The sequence below is a fragment of the Entelurus aequoreus genome, linkage group LG22, assembly GCF_033978785.1.
Source record: "Entelurus aequoreus isolate RoL-2023_Sb linkage group LG22, RoL_Eaeq_v1.1, whole genome shotgun sequence".
NCBI lineage: Eukaryota > Metazoa > Chordata > Actinopteri > Syngnathiformes > Syngnathidae > Entelurus > Entelurus aequoreus.
The window spans coordinates 34370355-34389563 of record NC_084752.1 but is presented as its reverse complement, the minus strand read 5'-3'; the positions used below and the strand labels follow the sequence as shown (position 1 = coordinate 34389563).

General features: G+C 39.8%; 1 protein-coding gene across 1 annotated transcript; it reads left to right on the top strand.

Annotated features, from left to right (window-relative positions):
- The first annotated feature begins 665 nt into the window (after positions 1-665).
- On the top strand, positions 666-3774 carry LOC133639562 (leucine-rich repeat transmembrane neuronal protein 1-like). The gene has a single exon (XM_062032978.1). It carries the CDS (start codon positions 1272-1274, stop codon positions 2847-2849), a length of 1578 nt encoding a protein of 525 aa, XP_061888962.1. The 5' UTR covers positions 666-1271; the 3' UTR covers positions 2850-3774.
- The last annotated feature ends 15435 nt before the right edge of the window (positions 3775-19209 follow it).

The following is a 19209-nucleotide window of genomic DNA, read 5'->3' as shown; positions in this document are numbered from 1 at the left end:
CTCTCACGGTCAGGTGAAGAAGAAGAAGAAGAAGAAGAAGAAGAAGGGGGGTCGGGGGGGGGACGGACATTATTGGCCAAATGTATTATTGAGAGAGCGTTTCATTAACACACTCAGTTTAAGTCCGGGCCATTGTGAATATGCAAATGTCCCAGGCCCGGGGGTGGGCGGGGAGAGAGAACGAGGGGAGGAGGAGGGGGAGGAAGACCAAGTGAGTGAGCGATCAAGCCGGGGAGAGAGAGAAGCCTCCGAATTGTGAGCGGCTTACGACACTCAGTGAACAGTCGGCGTTTGTGCAGCCAGTGTGCCGCTCCGCTGCCGGGGACCGCACGCCTCCGTCTTCACCAGCACTAACCTTCAGCACCCGCTTCCAGTCGGCCGAGACATCGCCCGGGAGAGCCAGCCAGCGAGGCGGGAGAGAGAGGGAGCCGATCCCGCCAGCCGCTGCGGATGCAAGAGGGCTTCTTCTTTCTTTTTTTAAACGGAGATGAGCCACTGACATGACGTGGAATATTGTCCAGGGGGTTGACTTTTTCTAATCCTTTTGTCAGCGACTGAAAGCACGATTGAAGGGATCTGAACCCCCACAAGTTAGTGGTTTGCTTGCAGAGACGCTGAAACTTAAGCAAGGAGGGGAGGAGAAAGGGGGGGGGAGGAGGAAAAAAAAAAAAAGACAGATACCTGGGGAAAAAAATAAAAAAAAAATGTTCTCCTCTCCCCATCATTGCAGCAGAGGACTGCGGAGGAGCTGAAGAGACCGAGCTCATGCATGCTGACCGCAGGAACTTGCGCTTTCCACCGTCTCCCCACTTGGATTCCGCCTCTTTGACTTGAGGAGAACTAAGACATTGTACGCCTGCCAAGGATCTGGTGTCCACTGAAAGGAGAGACGGGAGGGGGTGGCGGTGAATTTGTGCCACAGTGGGGTCCTTTTTTAGACCCGCACATAATTAGTGTCGCGGGGCACAAAGCGAGACGCTGAATGTCAGCTTTCGGCTAGGGGGGGTGAGTAGGAATCTTCTCAGATAAGATCGATCCGTGAGGACATTTTTTTTTCAATTTTGATGTCTCCTCCCACCGTTTGATCGGAATCATAAGAGACTTCCCCCCCGTCAGGATTTTCTTAGTTGACCAAATGAGAAAAGACTAATCCGGCGAAAGAAGAAATAGTGAATACGAAACAAGGCGTGATGCGCTACATATGATGTGAGAAGTGGGGAGACAATATCCAGAGTGAATGGACGTTTGCTCAGTGGCATCCCTGGATATTCATGCTGATGGATTTCCTTTTAATTGGACTGTACTTAAAGTGGCCGGTGAAGAAGCCCCCGGGGTTGATACTGTGTTCATTGGGCATTTTTCTGAGGATGGTCCCCTCGGCGGAGGGGGTTTGTCCCAGGCTGTGCCGCTGCGACAGCAAGCTGCTGTACTGTGAGGGGCTGAACCTCACAGACATTCCCCAGAACCTGAGCAGCGCCTTGGGCCTGTCGATGAGGGAGAACAACCTGACCGAGTTACGTGACGGCCAACTGGCCGGCCTGTCACAGCTCACCTGGCTCTACCTGGATCACAACAACATTGACATTGTGGAGGAGGCTGCATTCGAGCGGCTGAGGCGGGTCAAGGAATTGGACCTCAGCAGCAATCGGATTGAGAGTCTGCCAAACGGCACCTTCAGGCCCCTCCCCAACCTGCGCATCCTCGACCTCTCGTACAACAGGCTGCAGGCCCTGGAGCCTGACTTGTTCCACGGCCTTAGAAAGCTCACCAATTTGCATTTGCGCTACAACGCTCTCAAATTCGTGCCGGTGAGGATTTTCCAAGACTGTCGGAGCATGCAGTTTCTGGACTTGGGATACAACCAACTGCAGAGTCTGGCACGGAACTCGTTCGCCGGACTCTTCAAGTTGTCAGAGTTGCATCTGGAGCACAACGAGCTGGTTAAAGTCAACCTCGCCCACTTCCCCCGACTGATCTCTTTACGTACCCTGTATATGCACAACAACCGCGCGACTATTGTCGTCAACACCCTGGAATGGACGTGGCACTTCTTGGAGAAGATCGACCTATCGGCCAATGAAATTGAGTACGTCGAGCCACATGTTTTTGAGAGCGCGCCCAACCTCAAGATATTGATGCTGGACTCTAATCGCTTGACTTCTATGGACCAGCGCATCTTGGACTCGTGGTCCTCCCTGACCAGCATCACCCTCGGAGGGAACGACTGGGAGTGCAGCCGCAATGTGTGTGCCTTGGCCTCGTGGTTGAGTGCCTTTCGAGGGCAGCGGGACAATTCGCTCTCGTGTTCGAGCCCGGACACGGCACAAGGCGAGGACGTCTTGGACGCCGTCTACGCTTTTCAGCTGTGTGAAGACCCCCCTCTGGAAGTTACCTCAGCGGGCATGTACGCCTCCACGCGGGATCCGGCTCATGGAGGCTCCGCGTTCCTCGGCCCGTTCAGCCCCAACCCTTACGAGGGCGAGGGCGGCGAGGTGGTCACCAGTTCGTTCACTGTCACGGTGGGCCACGGCGACCTGGAGAGCACCATGCAGATCCACAAGGTGGTGACGGGCACCATGGCCCTCATCTTCTCCTTCCTCATCATCGTGCTCATGCTGTACGTGTCGTGGAAGTGCTTCCCGGCCGGAATAAGGCAGCTGAGGCAGTGTTTCAGCAGCCAGCGCCGCAAACAGAAGCAGAAGCAAAGCATGCAGCAGATGGCTACAATTTCTACACCGGAGTACTACGTTGACTATAAGCCGAACAATATCGAGGGAGCTCTGGTGATCATCAATGAATACGGCTCATGCACTTGCCAGCAGCAACCTTCTCGGGAATGTGAGGTGTGACCCGGGGCCTGGTGGTAAATCTGTTCTTTTTGGATAAGCGCACGCAGGATTAAATGTATATTTTGGTCACATCTTACGCAGCATATCACTGTGATATGGAAGTTTGCTTCACGGAGCTGACCATTTTGCTGTGGATTTCCTGCTGTATCTTTGCCCACTCGACGCTACAGTACCAGGCAGAATGGGCTCTTGACTTGCGGACGGCTTGACGCACTAGCGTCACTGAGAGGAATACATTACAAGCTGCACATTTTTTTCCCTGATTCATGGATATTTGAGCTTTAACGTGTCTTTCGGCTGCGGGACATGTCATTAAAACTGTGGACAAAAAAAAACAACAAACATTTGTAATATGGTAAACGATATTTGACAAGGATCTAACATATATATATATCAAAAATATTTAAGTTGGATTCCAAATGTAAAGATACAAGTATGTGTAAAAATGTTAAAAAGAAGTGCAAGTGTGGATTTAACCGATTCAAAATAATCTATTTCTTTTGTAAACTCCAAAAAAAAAATGAGAAAAAAGAAAGAAGCAAAATGTTTAAATACATGCTGTTCACATTGAAATCATGTGTGTGTGTGTGTGTGTGTGTGTGTGTGTGTGTGTGTGTGTGAGAGGCTGCTCAGAAATGAAATGTGTTGGCTGACTCGAGTGCAATAACTCCGCAGTCCTTTAAAACAAACCACACACAAAAAAAAGATACAAGCAGAAAATGAAAGGCGCATTTGCAACTCATCCCAAATGTAATAGCCATTGTCTCGAAATTTCTCTTTTATCTCACATTGTGTTGCTTTATGATTCACTGTGTTGGTTCACTGGTAGTATTGTTCCCTCCCCTTGCTTTCAATCGCACATTTTGATCAGTTAGTACACCTTCATATTATTATATCTGTGTACCATCAAAGTAAAGAAAAATATAAAGTCTCCTGTTGCTTCTCAATGGTTTTTGTGTGGGAAATGGGGAGGAGGGGGGGGGGGCTTTCATGGAATCCAGCACGCAGAGCAACAACAATCCACACCAGACGTATAATCAAAATGCAGACATGAATCACTGAAAAGGAGTAATCCACCGGCTTCAAGGGAGATTTGCACAAACAATCAAAATGTTTGTTGTACACGAGGACGTTGGAGGTATATACATATATGTATATATATATACTTCTTTTTGGTGTTCATTTGTACAGACGTCATTTCCTCCATCCTTTGACATTGGCTGCTGTATTTTGTGGCAGTAAGCGGGAGGGGGCTGTGAGGCGGAGACGGCGGATCACAACCACTGCAGAAAGAGGGAACAGACTGCTCTCTAGTGTGCGTACCTTCACATTCATGCCTCTGCCTCTTGAACTCTACATGTTGCCGCTCAACTCAGCGGAGAAACATCCATGACTTGGTGGAGAGAAATAAATCACTGCTATTTTTCTGTTGATTTGATACTTAATTCAGATTATGTTTACAAGTCTTATTCAGCAAAAAAAAAAATGTGGACATATTCACCTTTTTCTAGTTAGGGTTATGCATATGAAACGAAAAAAAATTGGGGAAAATGGCCAAATTAGCCTTCCAAATTGAGACATCCATGTAAGGCTAAGGTAACTCCTTAACTGCTACACACAAACGGGTGTTTCTTTTTACAAAACATGCACCCTGATGTGTGCCCTGTGCTACTATACGATGACATTGTTATTAAAACCCCAAAGATCGCCCCTATAAGTCAAACCAATTGGAAATGTCTTACATTGCTCAAAGCGCTCTACAACGCCGACTGTAACTTTGGGTTGTTAAGCCGAATCAGCGTGAAATTTGGTACACACTTTTAGGAGACCGGCAAGCGTACATGTTTAAACTTTGAGCAAGATTGGTGGAAAAATGGGTCAGTCATCAAGAAAAATGTCTTGGTAGAGACACCACAGGTTTAAGCAACTGTTTGGCCATAAATCATTGACTCTGTGATACAAAATTAAGATTATGTTTACAAGACGTATTCAGCAAAAAAAAGAACAAGTTTTCAGAAATTTGGACATATTCACCTTTTTCTAATTAGGGTTATGCATATGAAACTAAAGAAAAATTGGGAAAAATGGCCAAATGAACCTTCCAAATTGAGACATCCATGTAAGGCTAAGGTAACTCCTTAACTGCTACACACAAAAGGGTGATTCTTTTTACAAAACATGCACCCTGATGTGTGCCCTGTGCTATTATACGATGGCATTGTTATTAAAACCCCAAAGATAGCCTCTATAAGTCAAACCAATTTGAAATGTCTGACATTGCTCAAAGCTCTCCACAACGCCCACTTTAGGTCGTTTAGCCGAATCAGTGTGAAATTTGGTACACACTTTTAGGGGACTGGCAAGCGTATACGTGTAAAGTTTGAGCAAGATTGGTGGAAAAATAGGTCAGTCATCAAGAAAAAGGTCTTGGTAGAGACACCACAGGTTTAAGCAACTGTTTGGCCATAAATCATTGACTAAGTGATACAAAATTAAGATTATGTTTACAAGACGTTTTCAGCAAAAAAAAGAACAGTTTTTCAGAAATTTGGACATATTCACCTTTTTCTAATTAGGGTTATGCATATGAAACGAAAGAACAATTGGGAAAAATGGCCAAATTAACCTTCCAAATTGAGACATCCATGTAAGGCTAAGGTAACTCCTTAACTGCTACACACAAACGGGTGATTCTTTTTACAAAACATGCACCCTGATGTGTGCCCTGTGCTATTATATGATGACATTGTTATTAAAACCCCAAAGTTCGCCCCTATAAATCAAACCAATTGGAAATGTCTTACATTGCTCAAAGCGCTCTACAACACCCACTGTAACTTTAGGTCGTTTAGCCGAATCAGCGTGAAATTTGGTACACACTTTTAGGGGACTGGCAAGCGTAAATGTGTAAACTTTGAGCAAGATTGGTTGAAAAATGGGTCAGTCATCAAGAAAAATGTCTTGGTAGAGACACCAATGGTTTAAGCAACTGTTTGGCCATAAATCATTTACTAAGTGATACAAAATTAAGATTATGTTTACAAGACGTATTCAGCAAAAAAAGAACAGGTTTTCAGAAATTTGGACATATTCACCTTTTTCTAATTAGGGTTATGCATATGAAACGAAAGAAAAATTGGGAAAAATGGCCAAATTAACCTTCCAAATTGAGACATCCATGTAAGGCTAAAGTAACTCCTTAACTGCTACACACAAACGGGTGATTCTTTTTACAAAACATGCACCCTGATGTGTGCCCTGTGCTATTATACGATGACATTGTTATTAAAACCCCAAAGTTCGCCCCTATAAGTCAAACCAATTTGAAATGTCTTACATTGCTCAAAGCGCTCTACAACGCCCACTGTAACTTTAGGTCGTTTAGCCGAATAAGCGTGAAATTTGGTACACACTTTTAGGGGACTGGCAAGCATAAATGTGTAAAGTTTGAGCAAGATTGGTGGAAAAATGGGTCAGTCATCAAGAAAAAGGTCTTGGTAGAGACACCACAGGTTTAAGCAACTGTTTGGCCATAAATCATTGACTAAGTGATACAAAATTAAGATTATGTTTACAAGACGTATTCAGCAAAAAAAAGAACAAGTTTTCAGAAATTTGGACGTATTCACCTTTTTCTAATTAGGGTTATGCATATGAAACGAAAGAAAAATTGGGAAAAATGGCCAAATGAACCTTCCAAATTGAGACATCCATGTAAGGCTAAGGTAACTCCTTAACTGCTACACACAAAAGGGTGATTCTTTTTACAAAACATGCACCCTGATGTGTGCCCTGTGCTATTATACGATGGCATTGTTATTAAAACCCCAAAGATAGCCTCTATAAGTCAAACCAATTTGAAATGTCTGACATTGCTCAAAGCGCTCCACAACGCCCACTTTAGGTCGTTTAGCCGAATCAGTGTGAAATTTGGTACACACTTTTAGGGGACTGGCAAGCGTATACGTGTAAAGTTTGAGCAAGATTGGTGGAAAAATAGGTCAGTCATCAAGAAAAAGGTCTTGGTAGAGACACCACAGGTTTAAGCAACTGTTTGGCCATAAATCATTGACTAAGTGATACAAAATTAAGATTATGTTTACAAGACGTTTTCAGCAAAAAAAAGAACAGTTTTTCAGAAATTTGGACATATTCACCTTTTTCTAATTAGGGTTATGCATATGAAACGAAAGAACAATTGGGAAAAATGGCCAAATTAACCTTCCAAATTGAGACATCCATGTAAGGCTAAGGTAACTCCTTAACTGCTACACACAAACGGGTGATTCTTTTTACAAAACATGCACCCTGATGTGTGCCCTGTGCTATTATATGATGACATTGTTATTAAAACCCCAAAGTTCGCCCCTATAAATCAAACCAATTGGAAATGTCTTACATTGCTCAAAGCGCTCTACAACACCCACTGTAACTTTAGGTCGTTTAGCCGAATCAGCGTGAAATTTGGTACACACTTTTAGGGGACTGGCAAGCGTAAATGTGTAAACTTTGAGCAAGATTGGTTGAAAAATGGGTCAGTCATCAAGAAAAATGTCTTGGTAGAGACACCAATGGTTTAAGCAACTGTTTGGCCATAAATCATTTACTAAGTGATACAAAATTAAGATTATGTTTACAAGACGTATTCAGCAAAAAAAGAACAGGTTTTCAGAAATTTGGACATATTCACCTTTTTCTAATTAGGGTTATGCATATGAAACGAAAGAAAAATTGGGAAAAATGGCCAAATTAACCTTCCAAATTGAGACATCCATGTAAGGCTAAAGTAACTCCTTAACTGCTACACACAAACGGGTGATTCTTTTTACAAAACATGCACCCTGATGTGTGCCCTGTGCTATTATACGATGACATTGTTATTAAAACCCCAAAGTTCGCCCCTATAAGTCAAACCAATTTGAAATGTCTTACATTGCTCAAAGCGCTCTACAACGCCCACTGTAACTTTAGGTCGTTTAGCCGAATAAGCGTGAAATTTGGTACACACTTTTAGGGGACTGGCAAGCATAAATGTGTAAAGTTTGAGCAAGATTGGTGGAAAAATGGGTCAGTCATCAAGAAAAAGGTCTTGGTAGAGACACCACAGGTTTAAGCAACTGTTTGGCCATAAATCATTGACTAAGTGATACAAAATTAAGATTATGTTTACAAGACGTATTCAGCAAAAAAAAGAACAAGTTTTCAGAAATTTGGACGTATTCACCTTTTTCTAATTAGGGTTATGCATATGAAACGAAAGAAAAATTGGGAAAAATGGCCAAATGAACCTTCCAAATTGAGACATCCATGTAAGGCTAAGGTAACTCCTTAACTGCTACACACAAACGGGTGATTCTTTTTACAAAACATGCACCCTGATGTGTGCCCTGGGCTTTTATACGATGGCATTGTTATTAAAACCCCAAAGATCGCCCCTATAAGTCAAACCAATTTGAAATGTCTTACATTGCTCAAAGCGCTCTACAACGCCCACTGTAACTTTAGGTGGTTTAGCCGAATCAGCGTGAAATTTGGTACACACTTTTAGGGGACTGGCAATCGTAAATGTGTCAACTTTGAGCAAGATTGGTGGAAAAATGGGTCAGTCATCAAGAAAAAGGTCTTGGTCGAGACACCACAGGTTTAAGCAATTGTTTGGCCATAAATCATTGACTCTGTGATACAAAATTAAGATCATGTTTACAAGACTTATCCAGCAAAAAAAATAACAGATTTTCAGAAATTTGGATATATTTACCTTTTTCTAATTAGGGTTATGCATATGAAACGGAAAAAAATTGGGGAAAATGGCCAAATGAACCTTCCAAATTGAGACATCCATGTAAGGCTAAGGTAACTCCTTAACTGCTACACACGAAAGGGTGATTCTTTTTACCAAACATGTACCCTGATGTGTTCCCTGTGCTATTATACGATGACATTGTTATTAAAACCCCAAAGATCGCTCCTATAAGTCAAACCAATTTGAAATGTCTTACATTGCTCAAAGCGCTCCACAACGCCCACTTTAGGTCGTTTAGCCGAATCAGCGTGAAATTTGGTACACACTTTTAGGGGACTGGCAAGCATAAATGTGTAAAGTTTGAGCAAGATTGGTGGAAAAATGGGTCAGTCATCAAGAAAAAGATCTTGGTAGAGACACCACAGGTTTAAGCAACTGTTTGGCCATGAATCATTGACTCTGTGATACAAAATTAAGATCATGTTTACAAGTCTTATTCAGCAAAAAAAAGAACAGGTTTTCAGAAATTTGGATATATTCACCTTTTTCTAATTAGGGTTATGCATATGAAATGAAAGAAAAATTAGGAAAAATGGCCAAATTAACCTTCCAAATTGAGACATCCATGTAAGGCTAAGGTAACTCCTTAACTGCTACACACAAAAGGATGATTCTTTTTACAAAACATGCACCCTGATGTGTGCCCTGTGCTATTATACGATGACATTGTTATTAAAACCCCAAAGATAGCCTCTATAAGTCAAACCAATTTGAAATGTCTGACATTGCTCAAAGCGCTCCACAACGCCCACTTTAGGTCGTTTAGCCGAATCAGTGTGAAATTTGGTACACACTTTTAGGGGACTAGCAAGCGTAAATGTGTAAACTTTGAGCAAGATTGGTGGAAAAATGGGTCAGTCATCAAGAAAAATGTCTTGGTAGAGACACCACAGGTTTAAGCAACTGTTTGGCCATAAATCATTGACTCTGTGATACAAAATTAAGATCATGTTTACAAGACTTATTCAGCAAAAAAAAGAACAGGTTTTCAGATATTTGGACATATTTACCTTTTTCTAATTAGGGTTATGCATATGAAACGAAAGAACAATTGGGGAAAATGGCCAAATTAATCTTACAAATTGAGACATCCATGTAAGGCTAAGGTAACTCCTTAACTGCTACACACAAAAGGGTGATTCTTTTTACAAAACATGCACCCTGATGTGTGCCCTGTGCTATTATATGATGACATTGTTATTAAAACCCCAAAGTTCGCCCCCTTAAGCTCTACAACACCCACTGTAACTTTAGGTCGTTTAGCCGAATCAGCGTGAAATTTGGTACACACTTTTAGGGGACTAGCAAGCGTAAATGTGTCAACTTTCAGCAAGATTGGTGGAAAAATGGGTCAGTCATCAAGAAAAAGGTCTTGGTAGAGACACCACAGGTTTAAGCAACTGTTTGGCCATAAATCATTGACTCTGTGATACAAAATTAAGATCATGTTTACAAGTCTTATTCAGCAAAAAAAAGAACAGGTTTTCAGATATTTGGATGTATTCACCTTTTTCTAATTAGGGTTAGGCATATGAAACGAAAAAAAATTGTGAAAAATGGCCAAATGAACCTTCCAAATTGAGACATCCATGTAAGGCTAAGGTAACTCCTTAACTGCTACACACAAAAGGGTGATTCTTTTTAGAAAACATGCACCCTGATGTGTGCCCTGTGCTATTATACGATGACATTGTTATTAAAACCCCAAATATCGCCCCTATAAGTCAAACCAATTGGAAATGTCTTACATTGCTCAAAGCGCTCTACAACACCCACTGTAATTTTAGGTCGTTTAGCCGAATCAGCACAAAATTTGGTACACACTTTTAGGAGACCGGCAAGCGTACATGTTTAAACTTTGAGCAAGATTGGTGGAAAAATGGGTCAGTCATCAAGAAAAAGGTCTTGGTAGAGACACCACAGGTTTAAGCAACTGTTTGGCCATAAATCATTGACTAAGTGATACAAAATTAAGATTATGTTTACAAGACGTATTCAGCAAAAAAAAGAACAGGTTTTCAGAAATTTGGACATATTCACCTTTTTCTAATTAGGGTTATGCATATGAAACGAAAAAAAAATTGGGGAAAATGGAAAATTAACCTTCCATATTGAGACATCCATGTAAGGCTAAGGTAACTCCTTAACTGCTACACACAAAAGGGTGATTCTTTTTACAAAACATGCACCCTGATGTGTGCCCTGTGCTATTATACGATGACATTGTTATTAAAACCCCAAATATCGCCCCTATAAGTCAAACCAATTTGAAATGTCTTACATTGCTCAAAGCGCTCTACAACGCCCACTGTAAATTTAGGTCGTTTAGCCGAATCAGCACAAAATTTGGTACACACTTTTAGGGGACTGGCAAGCGTAAATGTGTAAACTTTGAGCAAGATTGGTTGAAAAATGGGTCAGTCATCAAGAAAAATGTCTTGGTAGAGACACCACAGGTTTAAGCAACTGTTTGGCCATAAATTATTGACTCTGTGATACAAAATTAAGATCATGTTTACAAGTCTTATACAGCAAAAAAAAGAACAGGTTTTCAGAAATTTGGACATATTCACCTTTTTCTAATTAGGGTTATGCATATGAAACGAAAGAAAAATTGGGAAAAATGGCCAAATGAACCTTCCAAATTGAGACATCCATGTAAGGCTAAGGTAACTCCTTAACTGCTACACACAAAAGGGTGATTCTTTTTACAAAACATGCACCCTGATGTGTGCCCTGTGTTATTATACGATGACATTGTTATTAAAACCCCAAAGATCGCCCCTATAAGTCAAACCAATTTGAAATGTCTTACTTTAGGTCGTTTACCCGAATCAGCGTGAAATTTGGTACACACTTTTAGGGGACCGGCAAGCGTACATGTTTAAACTTTGAGCAAGATTGGTGGAAAAATGGGTCAGTCATCAAGAAAAATGTCTTGGTAGAGACACCACAGGTTTAAGCAACTGTTTGGCCATAAATCATTGACTCTGCAATACAAAATTAAGATTATGTTTACAAGTCTTATTCAGCAAAAAAAAGAACAGGTTTTCAGAAATTTGGACATATTCACCTTTTTCTAATTAGGGTTATGCATATGAAACGAAAGAAAAATTGGGAAAAATGGCCAAATGAACCTTCCAAATTGAGACATCCATGTAAGGCTAAGGTAACTCCTTAACTGCTACACACAAAAGGGTGATTCTTTTTACAAAACATGCACCCTGATGTGTGCCCTGTGCTATTATACGATGACATTGTTATTAAAACCCCAAAGATCGCCCCTATAAGTCAAACCAATTGGAAATGTCTTACATTGCTCAAAGCGCTCTACAACGCCCACTGTAACTTTAGGTCGTTTAGCCGAATCAGCACAAAATTTGGTACACACTTTTAGGAGACCGGCAAGCGTACATGTTTAAACTTTGAGCAAGATTGGTGGAAAAATGGGTCAGTCATCAAGAAAAAGGTCTTGGTCGAGACACCACAGGTTTAAGCAACTGTTTGGCCATAAATCATTGACTAAGTGATACAAAATTAAGATTATGTTTACAAGACGTATTCAGCAAAAAAAAAGAACAGGTTTTCAGAAATTTGGACATATTCACCTTTTTATAATTAGGGTAATGCATATGAAACGAAAAAAAATTGGGGAAAATGTAAAATGAACCTTCCAAATTGAGACATCCATGTAAGGCTAAGGTAACTCCTTAACTGCTACACACAAAAGGGTGATTCTTTTTACAAAACATGCACCCTGATGTGTGCCCTGTGCTATTATACGATGACATTGTTATTAAAACCCCAAAGTTCGCCCCTATAAGTCAAACCAATTGGAAATGTCTTACATTGCTCAAAGCGCTCTACAACGCCCACTGTAACTTTAGGTCATTTAGCTGAATCAGCAAGAAATTTGGTACACACTTTTAGGGGACTGGCAAGCGTAAATGTTTCAACTTTGAGCAAGATTGGTGGAAAAATGGGTCAGTCATCAAGAAAAAGGTCTTGGTAGAGACACCACAGGTTTAAGCAACTGTTTGGCCATAAATCATTGACTCTGTGATACAAAATTAAGATTACTTTTACAAGTCTTATTCAGCAAAAAAAGAACATGTTTTCAGATATTTGGATGTATTCACCTTTTTCTAATTAGGGTTATGCATATGAAACAAAAACAAAAAACAGGTATTGGGGAAAAATGCCCAAATGAACCTTCCAAATTGAGAAATCCATGTAAGGCTAAGGTAACTCCCTAAGTGCTACACACAAAAAGGTGATTATTTTTACAAAACATGCACCCTGATGTGTGCCCTGTGTTATTATACGATGACATTGTTATTAAAACCCCAAAGATCGCCCCTATAAGTCAAACCAATTTGAAATGTCTTACTTTAGGTCGTTTACCCGAATCAGCGTGAAATTTGGTACACACTTTTAGGGGACTAGCAAGCGTAAATGTGTCAACTTTGAGCAAGATTGGTGGAAAAATGGGTCAGTCATCAAGAAAAAGGTCTTGGTAGAGACACCACAGGTTTAAGCAACTGTTTGGGCACACATCATTGACTCTGTGATACAAAATTAAGATTATGTCTACAAGTCTTATTCAGCAAAAAAAAGAACAGGTTTTCAGAAATTTGGACATATTCACCTTTTTCTAATTAGGGTTATGCATATGAAACGAAAGAAAAATTTGGAAAAATGGCCAAATGAACCTTCCAAATTGAGACATCCATGTAAGGCTAAGGTAACTCCTTAACTGCTACACACAAAAGGGTGATTATTTTTACAAAACATGTACCCTGATGTGTGCCCTGTGCTATTATACGATGGCATTGTTATTAAAACCCCAAAGATCGCTCCTATAAGTCAAACCAATTGGAAATGTCTTACATTGCTCAAAGCGCTCTACAACACCCACTGTACCTTTAGGTCGTTTAGCCGAATCAGCACGAAATTTGGTACACACTTTTAGGGGACCGGCAAGCGTACATGTTTAAACTTTGAGCAAGATTGGTGGTAAAATGGGTCAGTCATCAAGAAAAAGGTCTTGGTAGAGACACCACAGGTTTAAGCAACTGTTTGGCCATAAATCATTGATTCTGTGATACAAAATTAAGATCATGTTTACAAGTCTTATTCAGCAAAAAAAAAGAACAGGTTTTCAGAAATTTGGACATATTCACCTTTTTCTAAATAGGGTTATGCATATGAAACGGAAAAAAATTGGGGAAAATGGAAAATGAACCTTCCAAATTGAGACATCCATGTAAGGCTAAGGTAACTCCTTAACTGCTACACACAAAAGGGTGATTCTTTTTACAAAACATGCACCCTTATGTGTGCCCTGTGCTAGTATACGATGACATTGTTATTAAAACCCCAAAGATAGCCTCTATAAGTCAAACCAATTTGAAATGTCTGACATTGCTCAAAGCGCTCCACAACGCCCACTTTAGGTCGTTTAGCCGAATCAGTGTAAAATTTGGTACACACTTTTAGGGGACTGGCAAGCGTAAATGTTTAAACTTTGAGCAAAATTGGTGGAAAAATGGGTCAGTCATCAGGAAAAAGGTCTTGGTCGAGACACCACAGGTTTAAGCAACTGTTTGGCCATAAATCATTGACTCTGTGATACAAAATTAAGATCATGTTTACAAGTCTTATTCAGCAAAAAAAAGAACAGGTTTTCAGAAATTTGGACATATTCACCTTTTTCTAATTAGGGTTATGCATATGAAACGAAAAAAAATTGGGGAAAATGGCCAAATTAGCCTTCCAAATTGAGACATCCATGTAAGGCTAAGGTAACTCCTTAACTGCTACACACAAAAGGGTGATTCTTTTTACAAAACATGCACCCTGATGTGTGCCCTGTGCTATTATACGATGACATTGTTATTAAAACCCCAAAGATCGCCCCTTAAAGTCAAACCAATTTGAAATGTCTTACATTGCTCAAAGCGCTCTACAACACCCACTGTACCTTTAGGTCGTTTAGCCGAATCAGCACGAAATTTGGTACACACTTTTAGGGGACCGGCAAGCGTACATGTTTAAACTTTGAGCAAGATTGGTGGTAAAATGGGTCAGTCATCAAGAAAAAGGTCTTGGTAGAGACACCACAGGTTTAAGCAACTGTTTGGCCATAAATCATTGATTCTGTGATACAAAATTAAGATCATGTTTACAAGTCTTATTCAGCAAAAAAAAGAACAGGTTTTCAGAAATTTGGACGTAGTCACCTTTTTCTAAATAGGGTTATGCATATGAAACGGAAAAAATTGGGGAAAATGGAAAATGAACCTTCCAAATTGAGACATCCATGTAAGGCTAAGGTAACCCCTTAACTGCTACACACAAACGGGTGATTCTTTTTACAAAACATGCACCCTGATGTGTGCCCTGTGCTATTATACGATGACATTGTTATTAAAACCCCAAATATCGCCCCTATAAGTCAAACCAATTTGAAATGTCTTACATTGCTCAAAGCGCTCTACAACACCCACTGTAACTTTAGGTCGTTTAGCCGAATCAGCACGAAATTTGGTACACACTTTTAGGAGACCGGCAAGCGTACATGTTTAAACTTTGAGCAAGATTGGTGGATAAATGGGTCAGTCATCAAGAAAAAGGTCTTGGTCGAGACACCACAGGTTTAAGCAACTGTTTGGCCATAAATCATTGACCATGTGATACAAAATTAAGATTATGTTTACATGACGTATTCAGCAAAAAAAAGAACAGGTTTTCAGAAATTTGGACATATTCACCTTTTTCTAATTAGGGTTATGCATATGAAACGAAAAAAAATTGGGAAAATGGAAAATGAACCTTCCATATTGAGACATCCATGTAAAGCTAAGGTAACTCCTTAACTGCTACACACAAAAGGGTGATTCTTTTTACCAAACATGTACCCTGATGTGTTCCCTGTGCTATTATACGATGACATTGTTATTAAAACCCCAAAGATCGCTCCTATAAGTCAAACCAATTGGAAATGTCTTACATTGCTCAAAGCGCTCTACAACGCCCACTGTAACTTTAGGTCGTTTAGCCGAATAAGCGTGAAATTTGGTACACACTTTTAGGGGACTGGCAAGCATAAATGTGTAAAGTTTGAGCAAGATTGGTTGAAAAATGGGTCAGTCATCAAGAAAAAGGTCTTGGTAGAGACACCACAGGTTTAAGCAACTGTTTGGCCATAAATCATTAACTAAGTGATACAAAATTAAGATTATGTTTACAAGACGTATTCAGCAAAAAAAAGAACAGGTTTTCAGAAATTTGGACATATTCACCTTTTTCTAATTAGGGTTATGCATATGAAACGAAAGAAAAATTGGGAAAAATGGCCAAATGAACCTTCCAAATTGAGACATCCATGTAAGGCTAAAGTAACTCCTTAACTGCTACACACAAAAGGGTGATTATTTTTACAAAACATGCACCCTGATGTGTGCCCTGTGTTATTATATGATGACATTGTTATTAAAACCCCAAAGTTCGCCCCCTTAAATCAAACCAATTTGAAATGTCTTACATTGCTCAAAGCGCTCCACAACGCCCACTTTAGGTCGTTAAGCCGAATCAGCGTGAAATTTGGTACACACTTTTAGGGGACTGGCAAGCATAAATGTGTAAAGTTTGAGCAAGATTGGTGGAAAAATGGGTCAGTCATCAAGAAAAATGTCTTGGTAGAGACACCACAGGTTTAAGCAACTGTTTGGGCACACATCATTGACTCTGTGTCTAAAGATTGTAGCAAGTTGAGGATATCTGTATTATGTGTTTGGTAGGTCTATGAGTTCACGCTCATAGACCTAGACTGGCAGTAAGAAGATAACGACCTGGATTCATTAGAATAGCCATAGATTAGTTTACATACAGGTATAACGCAAAACAATAGAATAGCATGCATTAGTTTATCCCAGCTATTATATTGACAAGGTGAAACTAGTATATGCCATAGACTCATTACATATTCCAAGACTATTTTTGATCAAATTAGGATGATTGTGGCTTACAGCCTATGAAAACCTTGAGTTGAGCATTTCTGAAAACCTTGGGTTTGATTTTTAAAATGACAACAAATAAAAGCTTGACATATTTCAGCTGCTATCTAATGACTTTATATCACATATTCATTCACATTTGAAGTTGAAACGCTAAAATGAATGGTCTTGTACACGATATTCAAGTTTTTTGAGTTTCACCTGTACTTACACACAAAAAAAACTATATTGTACTGCTTTTTGCTTTAGTGTCGACCCGAAAGAGAACTTAGTACAAGAATTAAAATGTGTCTGAACTGGAAGTTTACACATAAATGGCCAAAAATGGCAGTTTAAATTGATGCCCTTTGTCTCATTATAAGTAGAGTGGTTTCTCCCAGCAGATCAAGTTATATGGAGACAATGAAAGTGTTACGTGTAGAAAAATGTGTCTCATCGGCCTGTTTCATGAGGGGTTTCCTCAATCCTCAGGAGATTTTAATGGAAGCATTCACATACCATGGTTTATATAGGGCACAGAGCGGGTGGGTACAGGCAGGCGTGGGGGCATGGTGATTAACGTATATATATATATATATATATATATATATATATATATATATATATATAATATATATATATATATATATATATATATATATATATATACGTTAAGTCGGGAAAAAACACAAAAGGCTATATCATCCCTACAAGCCTGTTTCTCAGGTGTCCCTGCTCGTCAGGAGATTTTATAAAATTGCAGGGAAACCTGTGAAACAGGCTTGTAGGGATGATATAGCCTATTGTGTTTTTTCCTGACCTAACGTATATTCCGCTCTACCCCGGTATTGGGCACTGTATAACGGATATACCACAGAAACCTCGACTATGTATATATATATATATATATATATATATATATATATATATATATATATATATATATATATATATATATATACACACACACATACAGTACAGGCCAAACGTTTGGACACACCTTCTCATTTCAATGTGTTTTCTTTATGTTCATGACTATTTACATTGTAGATTGTCACATCAAAACTATCACACCTGTGAAGTGAAAACCATTTCAGGTGACTACCTCTTGAAGCTCACGGAGAGAATGCCAAGAGTGTTCAAAGCAGTAATGAGAGCAAAGGATGGCTATTTTGAAGAACAGTAGAATATAAAACATGTTTTCAGTTGTTTCACATGTGTTCATTCATAGTTTTGATGTGGCAATCTACAATGTAAATAGTCATGACAATAAAGAAAACGCATTGAATGAGAAGGTGTGTCCAAACCTTATATATATATATATATATATATATATATATATATATATATATATATATATATATATATATATATATATATATATATATATATATATATATATATTTACATATATAAATTGATAATGTATGTATATATTATATATGTATTTATTTATTTATGAAAGAGAGGTTTTTGTTAAGAAGTTAAAGGTGTTTAATGATAATACAAGCATGTTTAACACATATAGATTCCTTCATGCAGACAAGAATATAAGTTGTTGTATGACCAGATTCTGATGACTTGCATTGATTGGAATCAGAAAGTAGTACTGGTAGCTTCTAATTTCTCCTTTCTGTCCAATACCACATGAAAGTGGTTGCTTTTTGCCATCTTATTTGCCCGGCTTCCGTACTCCTTTTTATACACTTTACTAGAAATACATTGGCGGCAGAATGGAGCAGCGCTTTTATTGTGAAGACAGGAAGTGTGCAGTCGGTCTTTAGGCTTTTGACAGCTGGTTGGGTGCGAAAGTCTGTTAAAATAACAAGTGTTTCTCGCCTTCCTGTCGGTCGTTTTTTTTAAATTAATAACAAGTTCGCAGCAGCCCTTTGATGCCGTGAATGTCAATCAAGTGACGTCATAGCGATGTCATTGTGAAGATTTTTAGGTTGTTTTTTTAATGCCCGGTTGGCAATGGACTGACACACCCTCCACCATCCACCCCTGGTCTAAACATTATAATGGTCAAAGGCTACTGTATGTAGGAAAGATTTGCATGTCAATCACATCAATGTTGAGGGCTAAATGGTTCAACGTTGAGGTAATTTGTCAGTGAACATGTATCAGGCAAGGATAATGGTTATTAGTTGCCAGGTGGGATTTATGATCCACTTGATATTTGAAGACTGGACTTGGCTGTTCATCATCCGGACTTGCAGTGAGGCGTGAGGATAAGGACGCGGCTTCAAATGATTCCCTCGTCATGGACTAATCCCATCTCTAGCTGTCCTTCAAACTATGTCAAAGACTCTTGACATGCGGCGGATAAATCTCCAGGTTGCGACGCCTCATTTGTTGAAATATTCCACGGCGTCTGAGCATTGAGGCCAACGTCGGCGCCGCAGATTGATCTGCGTTGGCTGCGTTCTTAAATAAGCCGGGAGAGCGAGGGGTGATGGAGAACAACTGAATATTTTACGAGTCTGGAGTCCGGAGGGCTGACATGAAACTTCTTCCAGCCTATCTGCTCACCTTTACTTCTTCCTTTATTCCCTGGGCA